We start from the raw sequence: 18,603 nt of genomic DNA on the forward strand, positions 1-18,603 counted from the left end.
GTGGAAATATGGTGCAAGGGTGAGCAGCTCCTGGTCATAGGTAAGCAGGTCCAACATGACCAGAGCAGGTACTGGAATATGAGGTTGGAAAGTTAGGAAGAAGCAAAATCATGGAGAATCTTGACTTTAGTTTGGATGTGGAAAGCTGTAAGGACCCAGGAAGTTTCTGAGCGGGAGAGAGATGCCATGGTACCACAGAGTGGTCCAAGCCCGCGGACACCTGTGTGACTGGCAGAGCCAGCTGCCTGTAGCTCCAGTCTCATCGCCTCTTCTCCCCACCCCTCGGGCAAGCAGGAAAGACCAGACACCTAATCTTGGGTTCTCCGGGCCAGACCTTGCACCCTGCCTCGGCTGGGATGCTCCCTGCTCCTTCCTCTCCCAATCCACTTGACCTCTCGGGGTCTGAGCAGACACCCTCTGTGGGAGGAGGGTTGGCAGAAAGTTGGGCAGGTGAGTCAGTAACCTGGCGTGTCCTCCTCCCAGTGCTGCTTACCTCAGCCGTGGCAGGAACACACCATCTTTTGCTGCAGGCGCCCCTTTTCCTGCTGTGCCTGAGGCTCTGGTTGCCCACTCTTCCCACCCCCAGGCTCTCTCTCAACCCCTACCAACTTCTTGCGTTCCCCCCCTCCCAAGGCACCTGAGCCAATGGGCCTTTCTTGAAGCCTGGAACCCACCCACTCTGAGGTTCTGGTTCCTTTCCCTGCTCTTGTGAAACTCCCCAGTTCTGTGGGCAGAGGCCCTGGCAACACCAACACGGAGCAAGTAGCTACAGGCCGAGGGCCCCAGTGCCCACTCCCGCCGTCAGCTCTTGGCAAGCCCCGGCCAAGAGGTCTGTTTGCCTGGCTTCCGTGCCAGGCATCCCTGCTCCCAGCCCCACCCTCCCGGGCGGGCAGCTGCCCCAGCACCACCCGAACCCCCTGCGCAGCGGGAAGGGGGCAGAAAGTCTCCGCATCTTCAGACGCCTGCCTAGCAGCTGGAGAGAACTTCCCAGATCAGAACTGTGAGGTGCGGTCATCAGGGACTTCTAGAGGCCTCCACAACTTCCTTGGGAAGAAATCTCAAGACTGGGCAGGCTAGGAGAGGTATTGTTTTGCAGGGAACCAAAGATGAAAAGTCTTTCTGTGTTGGTCAGAGTGGATGAGAAGCCTGAGTTCCATACCTGGAAAGCTGGACGCGGGAATGGCCACATGGAGGGGAGGGGTCTTCTCAGCATCTCCCGTGACTGCCCACATGGTGGCTCAGTCCCTCTCTCCTCCCGGTTGTGTCTCCGTCAGGATTAGGGAATATGAGCAGCTGCTCTGTGCCAGGCACACACTGCATTCAGTTCTCAAAACTGCCCGTCTTTCAAGGCAGACATTTTACTCTGCCCCCCCAACCCCCCGCCAACAGACACATTTTACGGAGAGAGGAACAAAAACGGGACCTTGGAGGAGAGTGTATGGACCAAACTTGTCACTTTAAACGAGAGAACAAAAGCCCAGAGTTCGGTTTGCCCAGGTTCACACAACGTGTGCGTGAGAACCCAGGTGCCCAGATCACGCACCTCTCAAATCTTCCTTTTCCTCCTCTCTCATGTGCCTGCCTTTCCGACACAGAAAACCCAATTTTCCGCCCACAGAGTGGGTTTGGCCTCCCCTGAGGCAGGAGGCCCCTTCCCACCCCTTCCCATGAGCTCCCAGCATGTGTGTTGGCGGGGAGCGGCCCTCCCATCGTGTGTCTCTAGCAACCAGAGAGGAAGGGTTCTTGGGGGAGCTGGTGGCCCAGCCCTCGTGTTGCCCTATTCCCGCCCACAGTCATCCTGACGGATGAGGAGGTGCAGCGGAAACGAGAGATGATCATGAAAAGGAAGGAGGAGGAAGCCTTGAAGGACAGTCTGCGGCCCCGGCTGTCGGAGGAGCAGCAGCACATCATCAGCATCCTGCTGGACGCCCACCACAAGACCTACGACCCCAGCTACGCCGACTTCAGCCAGTTCCGGGTGCGTCTGCCCGCTGGCCGGGGAGGACGAGCTGCAAGGGGAACCTGGCGTGGAGAGTGGGATGGAGGGTCGGACCACCCTGACCCAGCAGGGAGATCCAGTGGGGGTGCTCTGTCTCTCATTTCAGAGATCACCCCCCATGGGACTTCCTTAAGGCTCCTCCTGTCAGAGATCAGGGCCAAGGTAGGGAGGTGGCCCAGAAATGTGAGCTGCTGATACTCCATCTTTCTCTTCCAGCCTCCGGTCCGAGAGGCTGAGGGTGGAGGCAGCCATCCAGGCAAGCCGTTCTCAAGACACATGCCCAGCTGCTCCGGGGACTCGTCCTCCTCCTGCTCCGATCATTACAGCACCTCCCCAGGTAACGGGGCTGCACCTCCCTCCTAGTGAGCTGGGGAGAGGAGCCCAGAACTCCCCCACCTCGGCCCTAGGCTGCCAGGGAGAGGATGGCACTGCCACACTGTGGGCCACATTGTGTCCCCAGAACAACCCCTCCTTACAGAAGAGGTGGAACTTGCCCAAGGGCCCACGCTGGGGAAGAGGCCAAGCTGGGGCCCCGGGCGAGGTCTGCCTGTAGAGCCTCCTGCTCTTCCACGAAGCCAGGCTTCTGCCCCTGCTCCTTGCCTGGGGGCGGCCAGATTCCTCTGTGTGGTATTTGGAGCCCAGGCCCTTTGGGGTTTTTTAGTTTGTTTGTTCCTTTAGTGTTCCCAGTTTTATTGAGATGATTGACAGATAACACTCTATAAGTTCAAGGTGCACAACATAATGAATCGATATATGCATACATTGCCAAATGAACATCTATCACCTCACATAGTTACAAAGGTTTGTGTGTGTGTGATTACTCTCTTAGCAACTTTCAATATACAAAACAGTGCTGTGAACTATGTTAATCAGAGCCTGAGAGTTTCGGAAGGTGAAATTTGGTATGGAAGGACGTATGGGTCCCTTTGCTGCCCACCTTACCCCGGAGTCCTGGGGGATCTTAGGTCCCTCTTTCACCTTCCTCCTCATCTTCCTGCCTCATCCTCCCCCACGCCTGCCCTTCATCCTCTACCTCTCACCCAGCCTCAGCCTCGCTGCCCTCTGCTTGGGGCTCCTCCCCCCTCCGGGAACGAGAGCCCTCCAGGCTCACAGATGAATCTGTGCCTATGTCCACAAGAGGCGGCTGGGGTCTCAGTGCCCACGGGACAGAGATGGCCGTAGAGCCAGACACTGTGCCCACCCCCGACACTGATCGCTGCGTGGACTGACCAGCCCCCTGAGCCCCTCACCTAGGATCCCCTCCCACTGCCTCTTCACGGCACACTCATTGGCATCCATGAGGGTCAATCTGTATGTTATACATTGGTCTGTACCCCAGTCTTTCATAATAATTTTGTTATCTAAGAGTTTTGGTAACTTCTCATAGGTTAATTGATTTGAGATGTTCACCCCCCACCAGTGTTACAGTCTGTATAGCATATATTTATTTAAAAATTCAAACTAGTTAATATTTTTTACTTAAAAAAAGTATCATACAAAAGTAGTACATGTTCATTGTAGACATTAGGAAAATGCCAGGCAGTGAGAGACAAATACCATATGATCTCACCTATGAGTGGAACCTACCCAACAAAACAAACAAGCAAGCAAAATAGAACCAGAGACACTGAAGTAAAGAACAAAGTGTTAGTGACTGGGGGGGGGTGGGGCATGGCAGGGATAATGGGGGGAAGAAGGGGCGGGGTCAAATCAAGGAACATGCATAAAGGACCCCTGGACAAAAACAAGGGGGGAGGACTGACTGTGGGCGATGGGGTGGGCAGGGCAGGGGAGAGCAATGGGGGGAAAATGGGGGCAACTGTAATTGAGCAACATGAGAACATTTTTTAAAAAAGAAACTAAAAGCTAAATTATATATATAATTTATATATAATATATTATTATATATAAGGTTATATATAACTATATATATTATTATATATAAGGTTATATATATACAACTATATAAGATATAACTATATATCATATATATATATAACCTTTAGTTCTACCATCCAAAGACAATCACTGTCAGCATTAGGACATCGCTCTTTCTCATTTTTTTGACACATATGTATATTCAGAGATGGAATTGTGTCACGCAGACCAGATGGGTAATTTGCTTTTTCCCCCGCAAGAATACGTTGTATCATAGTTTCACGTCAGTCAGTCAGCATACGTCTAGATTATTTTTAAAGCCTGCATGGTCAACTGGGGTGTGAATGCACAGTAGCATATCTAAATCCCCTGTCTCTGGGTATCTATGAGACTGTTTCCCAGCTTCTCATTAAGGTAACTGTGTGCTTGTGGCTAAATACTTGCACTTACTTGGAATGTTTTCCTTATGACGAATCCCAGAAGTGGGGTGGCCGGTGAAAGAGTCCGCACCTCTGCGGAGTTTTGACCCCTGCGGCCACCAGCCTCCTAGAAGGAGGTGCATGAAGGTGGCGCATGAAGATCCGAGCCTCCTTCCGCACCCCAGCGCTGCCCGAGGGTTGCCGGCTCCCGCATCTTCCTAAATGCTGGTGTCAACATTGAGCCGCATTTGTTCCTAGTCTCTAGGTGGAGAGTGAAGATGTTTTACTTGGCAATTTTTTGATCACTAGTGAGGTTAAACATTGTTTCCCACAAGCGTATTGGTTCCAAATTCACTTTTGACTTGAGATCATTAGAAACAAGATGCAAGGACGTAAAATCATGGCTCGAGGAAGCCTCGTTTTTTGGAGGACCTGCGATCTTTGGTTTGACCGCCCCACTCTGCCGAGAGAAGAGAGGTGGGGAATCCTGGAGGAAAGCCTGGGCTGATCAGTGACCTTGGAGAGAGGTGGCCCCTGTGGGATTCCCAGTGGACCCACCTGCCAGGGCACAGGAGGTCCTCCCGGGGCCACGCAGGAGGAAGCCTGGCTCCAGTGTCCTCCAGCCGTTCCTTTTCTCCCTTTATCCTCCCTCAGACATGACGGGGGCGACCAACTTCTCCAACCTGGATCTGAGCGAAGAGGACTCAGATGAATCTTCTGTGACCGTCGACCTGTCCCACCTCTCCATGCTGCCCCACCTCGCTGACCTGGTCAGTTACAGCATCCAAAAGGTTATTGGCTTTGCCAAGATGATACCAGGGTTCAGGTAAGAGGCTTTGGGGACGTCTGGGAAACACAGTTAGAATCCTAGAGTCCGTTGCAGGAGACTTAGAGATCACAAATCCACTGCTTCCCAAAACAGAGAGTGAGGCCTTACCACAAACCCCCTAAATCAGAGTCTCTGGATGTCACAGACTTCAGGGGGTCTGTGTTTTAGGAAGGGCTGCCCACCAGCATTACTTGGGAGGCTGCACTGGAGAGCTATTCACCCCTCACCCTTGCTGGATGGTGCACCGGAAGCCCAGCACGGTTGGAAGGTCAATGCCAGGCCTTCCAGTGCTGGAAGCCAGTTGTCAGAGCAGGTCCGGAGCTCTTAGTTCACTGCTGTGCCCACACCAGCTGGCTTGAGTTCAATCCCCATACTGTGCCTTTAAATTAAACCTACATTCGCCCTCCACACTCGATTCTGAAATGAGGATGAAGGGGTAGAGGGGATGGAGGGCTGGGCAGGAAGACTTGTGAGGTCATCGAGGAGTTCTAGAGGGAGACGGATCAACTGGCATATGTGATCTGGGCATCCTTTGCCCAGTTTACCCTTCACTCAAGGCCATTTCCTAACCATGCTGAGAACTTTTTGCTCAAAAGGGTAAGTGTAAGGAAGCCTACTGGAGTAGAGATCCTCTGTTATGGAGTCATTCATACAAATTCCATTCATTCATTCAGGTGTTTTATTGTCTTGGTGGTCATAGCATGTATAATACTTATATTTAAAGAGTCATGCAGTGTCAAATATTCTTAAAATAGTTAAGAATTGACACTGTTAGCAGATATGTTGGGAAATAGTTATATCTAAATGTATATACATTCACACCCTCATTCTTTAGAACATTGTCATAAAACACCTACATAATGTGGTTGAGAAATAGAAATACATTAATACCAGGCAATATTATCATCGCCAACAGTGGCCATCATAGCAGCGGGAGCAGAATGTTCTCTTGACACTGGTGCTCAGGGTCAGAGCTGGAGTACCGGGAGCCGGAACACAGTTTGACATGGGCTAGTGCTGAGTGAAAACTGAAGTGAGGTACCATTTATTGTTTTGTGAATCTCTCTGCTATGCAGGGAAGTCAGCAGCTACTGTCGGAGTTCCCTCATTACAAGCTAGATAATGGCAGTTCACAAAGCTAAACTCAGCACCTCCCAGTTTGTTTCTGCCCTGAGACAGCCGGCTCTGTTATTCCATGCCTTTCACCTCTCCAAATACCAGGGGTTTGCTGGTGCTCTTTCCCCGGACCTAATGCGAAAATTGTGAAGAAGAGAAAAACACCAAATGGCATTGAGACACTTACTGCATTGTGCATTTTGTTGTGGCAGAAGGAGCAAGGGCCACTCTGGCAGGAGGGCAGGCAGGAGCAAGCCGCTCAGTGTCACCTGTGAGCTCTGCATTGTGCTGGGCCTGGGATTTACCCTCCAGAGCCTTTCCTTGGAACAGACAACACATTCCACTTAGTACAAGTTCCAACCTTCTCCTCAACTCTTGTGTTATTGTTTGCAAACTCCATGTGTTCCAAAGCCTTGTTTTATGTAAACAGCTAGAGAGAAAAACACTTCAAGGTGCTGATGGATACACAGTAGCACCCAGCTTTCGTCTTAGTTCAAGGCGGCAGCTGTCCTCCACGCAGCACCCATCCTTCCCTGCCTAGTGCGGCGAGGGACGAAAGGGCGTCTGATGCCCTGTCCAGACGCTAAGGTCCAGTGATGCTAATTGGTGGTTGGGACGGCATGCGAGGGAACAGTGTCCTAAAGAGAAAGCCACTCATTTAACAGGTTACCCTATTGTGGCCCCTCCATTATGTAGCCCAAACCCCCTTTTTTCCTCCCAGGCCCTTGGCCCCTACCTCTTAACCTCAGCACATGTGCCCTTACACAACTTTCAAGGCCAGCCCTTCAGTCTCTCTCCCCAAGGATGAGCTGAAGTCTGCCCCGTTCCTTCCCTTTCAAGCCTCATTTTCCAGAGTTCCTTCAGCGAGCCCTGCAGTTGAGGCCAAGGTGACACGCACATGGGTGGGTACAGGAGCTGTCCAGTCACTGATGCAAAGCCACTTTGGTTGGTCCTAAACCTGCTTGGATTGGCTTCTCTCTCTTCAGCCTGACTTGAGAAGTCCTGGTGCAGAATGTGTTCTAACAGAAATGGAGCAGGCCCTGGCGAGAGCTCTTGGGGGCACACTGATGTGGGTGCTCTCTGTGACTGGACAGAGGTGCTGTTGCGGCTGGACTGGGGGCCAGGGCCCAGGTTCCAGTGGGGCCCAGGTGGAGCCAGCCCACTAGCTCTCCGGTTCTGCCGGTTTCTGCACTGAGGGGTTCTGTTTTTCCAAGAAGTGAAAGAACAGCGGCTAGTGCCTGGTGGCTTTGATCTTGTTGCCTGCAGGCAGGGGTGGAGGGTGTGGAGAGGGCTGGATGGGACTTCCGTGTGGGTGAGTTGGGGGTGGGGGTGGTGCACGATGAGACTCCAATACGGGCACAGGACCTAAGTGAGGTAGGACTGGATGGGCTGTGTTAGGTGCAAACTGCACTGTGGGGTGATCCCAGGCTCTGCTCCCGACTCTTACTCCCCTCTCTGACTCTCAGTCTGCACCCCACAAATCTCCTTCCCTCACTGTTGCAAAAGAAATGCACGGAGGAAGTGGGCCCAGGAGCAGTCCTGGGTGGGAGAACCAAGGACCACAGGCTTCCCTGCCAAGAGATGGGCAAGGGCGACCAGGCCGGATCAGCTTGAGCCCAGCCCTGTGGCTAAATGTCTTCCACCCCACTGTCATTTCCATTCCCAGGGTCTCCTGCCTGGGCCTGAGACCTGGGGGTCATAGTACTTCCTATGCCCTTTGCTGTGTATTCACGTGTTCATCTATCCAGCCAACTGCTTCCATACATAAACTGAGGGATTAAAGTTGACAAGGACAGTCTGTCTTCCCTGGGGCTGGGTGGCTGATGGAAGAGACAGACACGTGAACAACTGCTGGGAAAAGATAAGAGCTCTAGCGAGGCCGCTGGAGGGACCGTGGGAATACGGCAGGAGGGGCTGGACTCTGCCTGGGGGCTGGAGAAGCCAAGAGGGAGACACGTTTCCAGGGCACCACTCAGGTGCCCAGAAGCAGCCCCAGGTATGGAACCGATCTGGGTATCAATGTGACACAGGCCCGGGGAGGAGGACAGAGCCCGTGCTGGTGTCTACGTAGCAGGAACAAGGTTTTTTTAAGGATTTCCCCACCTCTACCTCCACCACCCATCAACTTCAGCCTGGCTGTGAGCTGCACTTAGAAATGCCCTACGTCTCCAGGCCTTGGGTGGTAATTCTAGGTCATTCTAGACTTGCTTTCACAGAAGGAGCATATCCAGGTCACAACAGACAGTGGTCCCCCTGCCATCTCTCTGGCTAAACTCTCTCGGGATGCGTGACCCCTTCGGGCATTCCTTTTCAGTGGGCCATTGAACAGAGGGCTATGTGCTGAGATAATCACCGCAAAGGGACGTATAATATCAAAAAATTAGAAGTGACCAAAATGTCCCAAATTAGGTAGATAGGAGACTGATTAAACAACTTATGCTATTGATATAATGTAACATTATGCAACCCTCTATGAACTGGGCTACAGAAATTTTAGTGATGTAAGAAGTGGGACACAGAACTACTATGAGCTGGAGTAAAAAAGATATTTGCATAGAAAAAAGATAAGGAAATGTACCAAAATGTTCATTGTGGTTATGAGTAGTTTTTATTTGCTTTTATTTATTTTTTTTCTGTATTTTCCAAAGATGTAATGATAACTATGCTTACCCTGTATAATGTACTAAAACCCAAGTGGGGGTGGTGTGAGTTTTTATTTTTTTAAATGTGGACTGAGCATCCAGAGAACAGTGACAAGGAAGGCGGGGTGTCTAGGTGCCGTGTCATCGGGGCTGTCCGTCCTGGGGAAGATGCAAGGGGTGCACAACAGCTTTCTTTAAAGGGACAAAGGGAACCCATGGCTAGTGGAGAAGTCTGACTCTGCATTCCTTGAGAAGACAGAAGTGTGAGCAGCGGATGAGTGTGTCGTCATGGGAGTTATAGATCAATAGAATAAGAGGCTGTTAACGAAGAGTAAACAGCTTCACGGCTGGCACCGGGAGAACCCTGTGGAGGCTGCGTGGGAACCATGTGTCAGGAATGCTGGAGAAGACGCTGGACCACATCACCTCTAAGACGGGTCTTCCAACTCCAGCGCTTCGTGATTTTTTTCAATGCAGACTCTTTGCTAGTTATCCCAATCATCCTTTTACAGAGCAAACTATCACCACAGAGAGGATGATAGCCACTGCACGGGACATCCAGGCAGAAGTGTACAGTCAGGAAGAGAAGGGAGGGAAAACCAGAAGCAAATTGATCTGCGGGTCCTGCTTTTTCCTTGTCATTGTTCAGACAAGCCCCGCTTGTGACTCGCAATAGCAGAACCAGTCATTGACCGCATGACTCATTGGCATATTTGTTGATCCTCTCTTGTGCTCAGGACTAAGTGATCAGTGTGTGGACAACATTAATGTAATTAAGAGGTGGTGTTGGCCCTCAAGTAGCTTACAGTTAAGGTCCAAAACAGGCCTACAAAAGAAACAGAGCCAAAGTGGAAAGGGGAAAACAAGAGTAAAAGCAATGCACAGTGAGTTGTAAAGGAATGGCTCTGATTCCACTGAAGGGAATCGGAGGGTGGAGGGCTCCCCGGGAGACCCCACCAGGTTCAGGGTCTGAAGGATGAGGTGGAGGAGAAGGGCATTCCCGGCCAAAAGCTCTCTCATGCTCAAAGGCATGACGGTGTGAGAACAGCACCTGAATGTGGAGTTGTCCGTAGTTGCTAGAATGAAGGGTTGGTGGCATTTGCAATGGGAAGTGGGGCTGGAAAGACAGGTTGGAGCCAATTTATAGCGTGCAAGCTTGATCCTGGGGTGTTTGATAGTCAGTGAGGATTTCTGAGCACAGGAGTGCGTTACTTCCCTGCAGCAGCAGTAAAGATGAATGAGAGACCCTAGAGGTTTGACTCCAGGATTCTAGTAGGAGGCGACTCAAAAAGGTGATGGGGCTCTAAGCAGAGAAGTCCTGGTGGGAGTGGGAATGAGGTCGAGGGTTGCAGAGACATCCTGGAGACGGAGTTGGCTGAGCTCTACTACTAGGAAGGACCGGAGGACAGGAGGAGGGAGAGGGAGAAAAGCACGGGAGCTGTCGAAGATGACTGTGGCCGTGCACTTGTAGACCACCATGTTCATGCCATAACCCTGGGAGCCTCCTCAGGCTCTGTCTTCCTGTCCCTAAAATACTTCTGGCTGCTTGGAACTGGGAGATCCTGGTGAGTCACTGGGTTTTCCTTGTCTTAGTAACTGAACTATTTCATTTCTTACCTTGACACATAGTCTTAAGTTGTTCCCCCTCAAGAAACAGCCTTGTTCTTTCCAACCTGGCTTCAGGCTCCTCAATGCAGGATCCAGGGCACATACTGATCACCTGGCAGGTGTCGACCTGTCAAAGCACTACACTGATTTGCATGACTTGAAGGTCTTGACCAATACCTGACCCTCACTTCTGCCCTTCCCTGGCAGAGACCTGACCTCTGAGGACCAGATTGTGCTGCTGAAGTCAAGTGCCATTGAGGTCATCATGTTGCGGTCCAACCAGTCCTTCACCATGGACGACATGTCTTGGACCTGTGGCGGTGAGGACTACAAATACCGCATCAGTGATGTGGCAAAAGGTGTGTCTGGGCTCTACTTATACCCTCTCTGTCTCCCAGACTCTGATCATACCGATCCTAGGGTCAGGGGCCCTGATTAGGCAACAGCAAGGAAAAAAGGGCAAGGGTCAGGCCCAGTCGGGGTTGGATGTGTGGTGGGGTGAGATGGGTGGCTCCTTGGTTCTGCCCACAGCATCTGGCCATTCTGTCTCCTAGCCGGACACAGCCTGGAGCTGATCGAGCCACTGGTCAAGTTCCAGGTGGGGCTAAAGAAGCTGAACTTGCATGAGGAAGAGCATGTCCTGCTCATGGCCATCTGCATTGTCTCTCCAGGTATGCTGAGGCCTAGCGATGAGGAACCCAGGGGCCTGGGGTATGAGGGGTATGAACAATGAAGCCCTGCTGAGGGCCAGCAGGGCGATCTTGAGGGATAAGTGAGCAAGAGGACAGAAAGACCAGGAAATACCATCTTTGCTGGGTTTGCAAAGCCCATATGGTGTCTGTGTACTGAGGCCATTGGTGATTCATAGGTAGGATTCTTAGGAACCAGATAGATGGGGTTTCTCAGGCCACAGACAGGCCTGGATATTCCCAATATTCAGGCTGTGCTTTTGTGTGAACTGACTGAACTTCCTTGACACCTGAGGTCCCCTTGACACTTGAGGACACTTGAGGACACTTGAGGAGGGCAGGTTAAAATAGGCCCTGGGGCCTGATGGATGATTCTGCCTAGACAGTTTACATGACTAATTTTGGAGGCAGGGTGCTGTGATCTATGAGCTCTCCTACTTGTTTGGGGTGATGAGAGGGAGACAGGCTGAGGAAGAGGTTATTGTGGTCTTAAGGATGCTATATCAGTGATGAGGCCCAAAGTAAGGCAGCCCTGACTCAGCCTGGACTGTACTCAGGAAAAAGTGAGTGGGCTCTACCCAGTGATGCTGTGCTAGGCTTGGGAACCAAGGAATGGACATGGACTCACCTGCCCTTTTCAGCCAGCATTCACTCATTTATTCATACATATACCCTGCAATAATTTATTGAGCACCTACTAGGTGTGAGACACTGTGCTGGGCATAGTGATTCAGCAGCACACAGGACTTCTCCCCTATGAAGTGTAAGAAGAGACATTAAACAAATACTATTTAACAACTAATTTATAATATGATAGGAGCTTTAAAAAAATAAAGAAGTATGTGATACTATAGCTGGGTATAATAGAAAGAGGGAACCTGATGTAGTCTGGGGCATGGAGGTAGGAAGTCATCAGGAATGGCCTTCTTGAAGGTCTTTTAAGCTGTTATCTGAATGATCAGTAAGAATTAGGCAAAGACAAAGAGCTGAGTTCCAGGCACAGGGAATGTGAATGTGAGTCTGGAGGCCAGAGGGCATGTTGCATCAGAATATTAATGGAAAGATGGACTGTAGAGATAGAGGGAGAGAGATAAGGTGGGGACGGGGCCAGATGGGTCCATAGAAGGACTTGAGGCTTGCCCCTAAATGCAATGGATGGTAGTCGAAGGTAGCTGAGGTAGTTAGAAAGGACTGTGATGTCACAGGTCAGCATCCATGCAGGGTGACTTAGGAGGATGCTGAAGTTGGGAGTCTGCCTCTGTGGATGGAGGGGTAGTGGGGACATGGAACAGTAAGGATCCAGCTCAGAGCTCCTGTGTTTCCTCTTCCTGCTTCCATGTGCCCACAGACCGTCCTGGAGTGCAGGATGCTCCGCTGGTTGAGGCCATCCAGGACCGCCTGTCCAATACACTGCAGACCTATATCCGCTGCCGCCACCCGCCCCCAGGCAGCCACATGCTCTATGCCAAGATGATCCAGAAGCTGGCTGACCTGCGAAGCCTCAACGAGGAGTACTCCAAGCAGTACCGCTACCTCTCCTTGCAGCCTGAGTGCAGCATGAAGCTCACACCCCTCGTGCTGGAGGTGTTTGGCAATGAGATCTCCTGATTACAGCAGCCTGTGGTGGTGCCTGGGTGGGGCTGCTCCTCTGGGAACCTGTGCCTGGGCCTAGGGCTGGCTGCTGCCCAGCAGCCCTTCCTACCCACTCCAGAGTATAGCCCCTCCTTTCCCACCTCTTCTCCCTGTCCTGTCTGTCCTCTTTCCTGCCCAACCTAACACCAGGCCCCTGCTACCTATAGGCCACAGGCTGACCCCTGCCCCTCAAGACCTCAATTGTGAGGAGTTGCTGTTTATTTGACAGAGACTGAAATGGGGGCAGAGGGCAAAGGCCAAAGGTGGGGCCTTACCTGGGTATGCCAGAAGTAGTTGCTGGCTGGTGCCCAGGGATTAGGTAGGCAGGAAAAACACACCCATTCCTCAGGGAGAGATACCTGTACCTTCCCCCAGTTCAGGTCCATATGTCCAGACTCTGGTGGGGATCTCCCTCCCCTTGTTCCACTCATGATCAAGAACTGGCCACCACCCCCACTTTACCCCCAGCTCATCCTGCCCCCACTCTGTGCATTCTGTTCGAGGGCAGCGTGCCTCGATGGGGCCTTCCCCCTCTGTCTTCTTCTCCCTGGCCCATCTAGGAAACTCACTGCCAAGGATGACCAAAACCAGGGTGACTAAGCTCACAAGTCACCCCTTACCCACCTCTGCTGGCCAAAGTGCACTTGCCTAACCCCTCAGAGCCCACCTTCATCCCATCACCATGGTAACATTCTCCTTTAAAGCAACTATGGTGAGGGGGTTTTCTCCCCATGGCCCAGAACCCACCTGCTCAGACACCCAAGGAGGGAAGAAAGCAGGGCCCAGGTGGTGGGGGACAGGCAACCCCAGCCTCATAGAAGAATGGTGGATGGTGGCCCCAGCTGTCCCTGTCACCAACCCCATGGCTTTGCAGCCTGGATCTAAGAGTGAATTGAGGCAGGAGCTTTTCTTCCAGCAGTCCACATGGCAGGACTGAGTTGCCCCTAGGTTGCAGAAAAGCAATGGGTACCACCCTCATACTCCCTTGCCAGTGCCTTACCTCCCACCCCAGGAAGAGAACCTGCCGCAGGCTCCAGAGCCCTCCCACTCTGGCCACAGATGCTGTTGGGCCCTGCTCTAGGATGGCCAAGGGTGACCCAGAGACTGGCCCAGTCTCCCAATGACCTCATAGTCTGGAGAAGCAGTGCCCACTCTGCTTACCAGTGGGCCATGTCTTTTTCACCTGGTGGGATGGGATGGAGGCGATGAACTTCCAGACTCCAACAGCCTAAGTCACACCCTCCCTGCCCACCTAGGTGTAGTTCTCAGATAGCTGTTCCCCAGAAACCCAGGAGCTGGTGCTCCAAGACCTCAGGGTGTGGACCTCAGGGAGAGTGGGTTCGCCTCGGTGGCTAGTCAGAGTGCATTTAGGGGTGGTGTCACGTGGGGCTGGTCCCCTTATTCTCTCTCCACCACCCAAAGTCAGATGGAGCCCTGGGGGCAGGCTGGGAGTTAGGGTATATAACCTCAAACTCCATGTTCTTCATAGCCAGACCACCCTAGGAGGCGGAAACTCTAGGTCTGTTTACTCCGGGGTGGAGTTTCTCGGGGAGTGAGTTGTAGGTATGTGGGACCCACGCCGAGAGGGTTCTTCCAGGAGCCCCAGAGGGTCCTTCAGATCGTTACTTGAGTTTTGGGAACATGGCCATATTTGATGTCTCGTCACGGAGGAGTTCGTGTCAGTAGGATGCCCCTCCACCTGCCTCCTCTGTGTCCCCTGGGAACCCCGGGAGCCATCCGTGCCCCTAGGTGGGAGAACGACCGACAGCCACGCTCCTGAAGACGGAGTACCACCCTTGTGGCTGAACCCTATGCTCATTAGACACGAGTTGTTTTTAGACTCAGACTCCATTTTGTACTGCATTCTAATATAGCGGGTAGTATGCACCACTGATTAAGAGATATTTATGGGGGGAGAACTTATATTGTGAAAATTCTATACATTAATTATTATTGCTGTTATCATTATTTTATAAATTAGGGGCAGACCCTTGTTTGATTTGAGCTGTAAAATACATTGGTCCAGCTTGCTATTCAGTGGGAGAAAGGTCTGAAAATCACTCAAGTCATCCAACCCCGTTTTTAAAGAGCATGGACACTCCAGGGAGGCGCTACTCACCCAACCCATGTAACTAGCCAGAAGCTGCACGGGGCCTGGACCCAGGCTTTGGACCTGTGGCCCCAGCTCCTTTCACTGCACCACGCTTGCGCTCAGACCCCACTTCCCACTCCCGAGCCCAGAGCCCAGTCTTTGGGCGAAGTGCTGGATTTTAGAGCACGTCTAGATCCCAGCCCCCTGCCTTCTTTCCCTGGGTTGCCACCTCACTGACCTGTTAGGAGGGTGGGGGACACCTCAGCCTGTGTCTCAATGTGAATCAGAGTTCCCCCACCCCTCAATGTGGCCCTGGCCAGATGGGTGGGGTCTCTGTCTCAGCCTGTATAATGTTGTTGCCTTATCAATAAAGTTCATCTGTCTTCGTAATGTCTCCACCTTCCCAGCTCTTCCAGGCAACTGGTGACTGGCCCTGCCTCCTCCAGGGATCCCAAGCAGACACAGGGAGAATGCCAGTTCTGCTGCAGCTCGGGGGGGGGGGGGGGGGGGGGGGGGGGGGGGGGGCACCAAAGCCCCGCCCATTCCCAGAGGGAGGTTTAGGAGCTGGGAGGGGCAAAAGAGGGACAGTGAGGTTTCAGGGGGCTGAATGGGCAGGAAATGTGATTGTCACTTATTTTGCTTTGGAATGAGAGAAGGTGAAGGTGGATGCTTATAAATCTAAAACTTTTAAAGAATATTACTAGAAATCCTGGAAAGTGTGTACACCAAAATGCCAAATAAGCAAGATCCCAGGAGACAGCGCCTTCTGCTGCCTAACTGGAAACAAGTGGGAGAATCTGAGCGAGGCCAGCGGAGAGGATGGGAATGTATGAGGCTCGGTGGAAGCTGGGAATGAAGAGGCGGAAAAGCAGACTTGAAAGAGTGCCTCCTGAGTTATTTCCAAGGAATAAAAAATGTATGCCAGAAATAAACCAATGAAGAAAGCTTTGCTTATGGTGATAAAAAAATGGATCATATTTACATAGCACTTACTTTGTGGCAAGTACTGCTGTAAATAAATGCTTTATGCAAACCAACTTGCTTTATCCTTATAAGGACCCCAGGGGAGATGGACTGCCATCATCCTCATTTGTCAGAGGGGACAACTTGCCCAAAGCCACACTGGTGGAGAGATGGGATTGGAACCCTTGGCAGCTGGCTCCAGAAGCCTTTAATGAACTGCTACACTGTGCTGCTTCCTCCTGAGTGGAGTGACCTGACAAGTCACAGTCTTGCCAGCGGTCTACTCTAGAGCATGTAAGGGAGACTCCCATCCCTAAAGGAGGCCCTGAGGTGGGAGAACTGGAGGGGCTGGATCGATCGGTGTTCAACTCCCAGGAAGCATCCACTCATATGCACTGGCTGCCATCAGGAAGGGAAACCAAGCAATCTTGACAAAATGTGTCTTATCTTTGAAATGGCTGCTGTGCCAGTGATGGATGATTGCAAAAGACTTCTGTGTGTAAACAGGATTCCCGAGGGACCCAGTGGACCCATTTCACCTAGCTGTTTCCCAAGGACGTGGGGTTTATGATAAAGGGCAGAATTACTAAACACAGCACAAAAATAACCCACCAAAACACACGGTAATCTGCAAGTGGCAAAGTTGTGCCCAGCCTGTGGGTGTATTTAGGGTAAACTAGCCTGGGGAACTGGGGATGTGACTTACTTTAATTTTTCCGAAGTATCTGCAAAGATTTCAAACCACGGGTTTTTAACCGAGTGTGTCACTGCGGGTGCGGTGGGAGCAGAAGAACTGAGGGTAGGGCTTGTGGCCCATTTTGTCATGAAAAAATAGACAGACTTAGAAACAGCTGCTTAAATGCACATGTCTCCAGCAGGATAAGTGTGAAGGTGAAATTCTTAGAAGCTGTTAGGAGAACCTTATTTGGCATTTTATAGATGATCTGGAAGAACACAAAATCTCCAGGCCTGTGGGTTACAATAAACTTTTCCAGATAACCTAAGAGGAATGCCCCTGCAAAAGCCTTGTGGTTGGGATGACGTGATTTTAAGTTTTCACATTCCAAGCTCTGGTTTTACACATGTGCTGTTCAATAAAGTAGCCAGGTGTGATTTTTCAATGAATTAAAATGAAATAAAAGCAAACATTTAGCTCTTCAGACGCACTAGCCCCTATTCCACTACTCAGTGGCCCCAGGGCTGCCGGAATCAACAGTGCAGGCACAGAACATTTCTGTCATCGCAGAAAAGTTCTGTTGGACAGCACTGGTCTGCTCAACACAGTCTCGCCTGGCACTCATAGTGGATCATACGCTTCTGTTGGTCTGCTGGGCAGATAGTCACCAAACTGTCCAACATCACATAGGAGGAACATAGCGAATATCCTCCTTTTACATCAAGTGATGCTGCTACTGGATGCTGTGAACAGGTCCCTTAAAAGAGTGGCCAGAGCCTTCAAGACCGTGTCTCTAGCTTCTGCTGGAGCTCCTTGGAGGCTGTCTGTGTGGCATGGGGCCTTCCAAAGGGGATGAGTGACATCTCGCGCTCTCAGTGCATCCAAGGGGATGCCCACCAACACCCTAGCAGACATTAGCACTCATGTGGGCAAGAAGCCTGTGAGGGTCCTGGAGGTGTCTGTGCTCCAAGTGACCAAGAAGCACAGCGGGGTGTGCAGCAGTGGCTGCTGGGGGGATTCGGGAGGTGGGGGGCCCTGCGGCAGGCAGCTGCTCTGAATTTCTCTTCAGCCATGTCACACATGATACATGAGATAATGTTGCAAGTCGGGCTCCAGGTTCTGAGGAAGCTGACTCTGAAAAGCAGGTTGAAGTGCAGGAAGGTTACTGGGGAGAAGGTCGCCAGCTTCGGTGGCAGGGAAGGAAGTAGCATCGGGTAGAGAGGGAGCAGTTGGGCTGCAGTGCCTTCTCCGCAGAGGTCTCCACCAGCCCTCATGGGGAATTCTGAAACTGGGCTGGCCCTTGCCAAGTTTTTTTTCTTTGTCTTTTTTTAAATTACATTTTATTGATTATACTATTACAGTTGTCCTGATTTTTCCCTCTTTGCCGCCCTCTACCCAGCACCCCCCACTCCCTCAGGCAATCTTCCCATCATGTCCATGTGTTCATGTCCATGGGTCGCTCGTATAAGTTCTTTGGATACTTGATTTCCTACAGTGTACTTTACATCCCCAGGGCTATTCTGTGACTACCTATTTGTACTTCTTAATCCCCTCACCTCTTCACCCATTCTCCCTGTCCCCACTCCTATCTGTCAACCATCTCATAACTCACTTCTTTTCTCTTGCTTCTTTTAAGAATCTCTATCTTTAACCTTTGGCCTTTTAATTATGATGTGTATTGGAGTGGGCTTCTTTGTACCCATCATAATTAGGACTCTCTGTGATTCTTGGACTTGCATGTCTATTTCCTTCACCAAATTAGAGAAGGTTTTTTTCACAATTTTTTTCAAATAGATTTCCAATTTCTTGTTCTTTCTCTTCTCCCTCTGGCTCCCCTCTGATGTGAATGTCAGATTTCTTGAAGTTGTCCCAAAGGCTGCTTATACAATCCTCATTTGTTTGGGTTCTTTTTACTTCTTGTTGTTCTTCACGGTTGTTTTTTGCTTCCTTATTGATTTGATTCTTGGCTTCATCCACTCTACTGTTATTTTCCTATAAATTGTTCTTTGTTTCAATTAGTGTATCCTTCAGTTCTGACTGGGTCTTTTTTATGCTGCTGA

General features: G+C 51.1%; 1 protein-coding gene across 1 annotated transcript in view; it reads left to right on the forward strand.

Moving 5' to 3' along the window:
- Positions 1-14,729, forward strand: part of VDR (vitamin D receptor) — a 54,704-nt gene extending 39,975 nt beyond the window's left edge. Inside the window, exons 5-10 of the mRNA XM_028532613.2 lie at positions 1,794-1,978; positions 2,216-2,336; positions 4,951-5,122; positions 10,699-10,850; positions 11,046-11,162; positions 12,529-14,729. Of these exons, the coding sequence (XP_028388414.1) occupies positions 1,794-1,978; positions 2,216-2,336; positions 4,951-5,122; positions 10,699-10,850; positions 11,046-11,162; positions 12,529-12,788 (1,007 nt within the window). The 3' untranslated portion in view covers positions 12,789-14,729. The remainder of the gene's footprint in view (positions 1-1,793; positions 1,979-2,215; positions 2,337-4,950; positions 5,123-10,698; positions 10,851-11,045; positions 11,163-12,528) is intronic.
- The last annotated feature ends 3,874 nt before the right edge of the window (positions 14,730-18,603 follow it).

The sequence above is a fragment of the Phyllostomus discolor genome, chromosome 2, assembly GCF_004126475.2.
Source record: "Phyllostomus discolor isolate MPI-MPIP mPhyDis1 chromosome 2, mPhyDis1.pri.v3, whole genome shotgun sequence".
NCBI lineage: Eukaryota > Metazoa > Chordata > Mammalia > Chiroptera > Phyllostomidae > Phyllostomus > Phyllostomus discolor.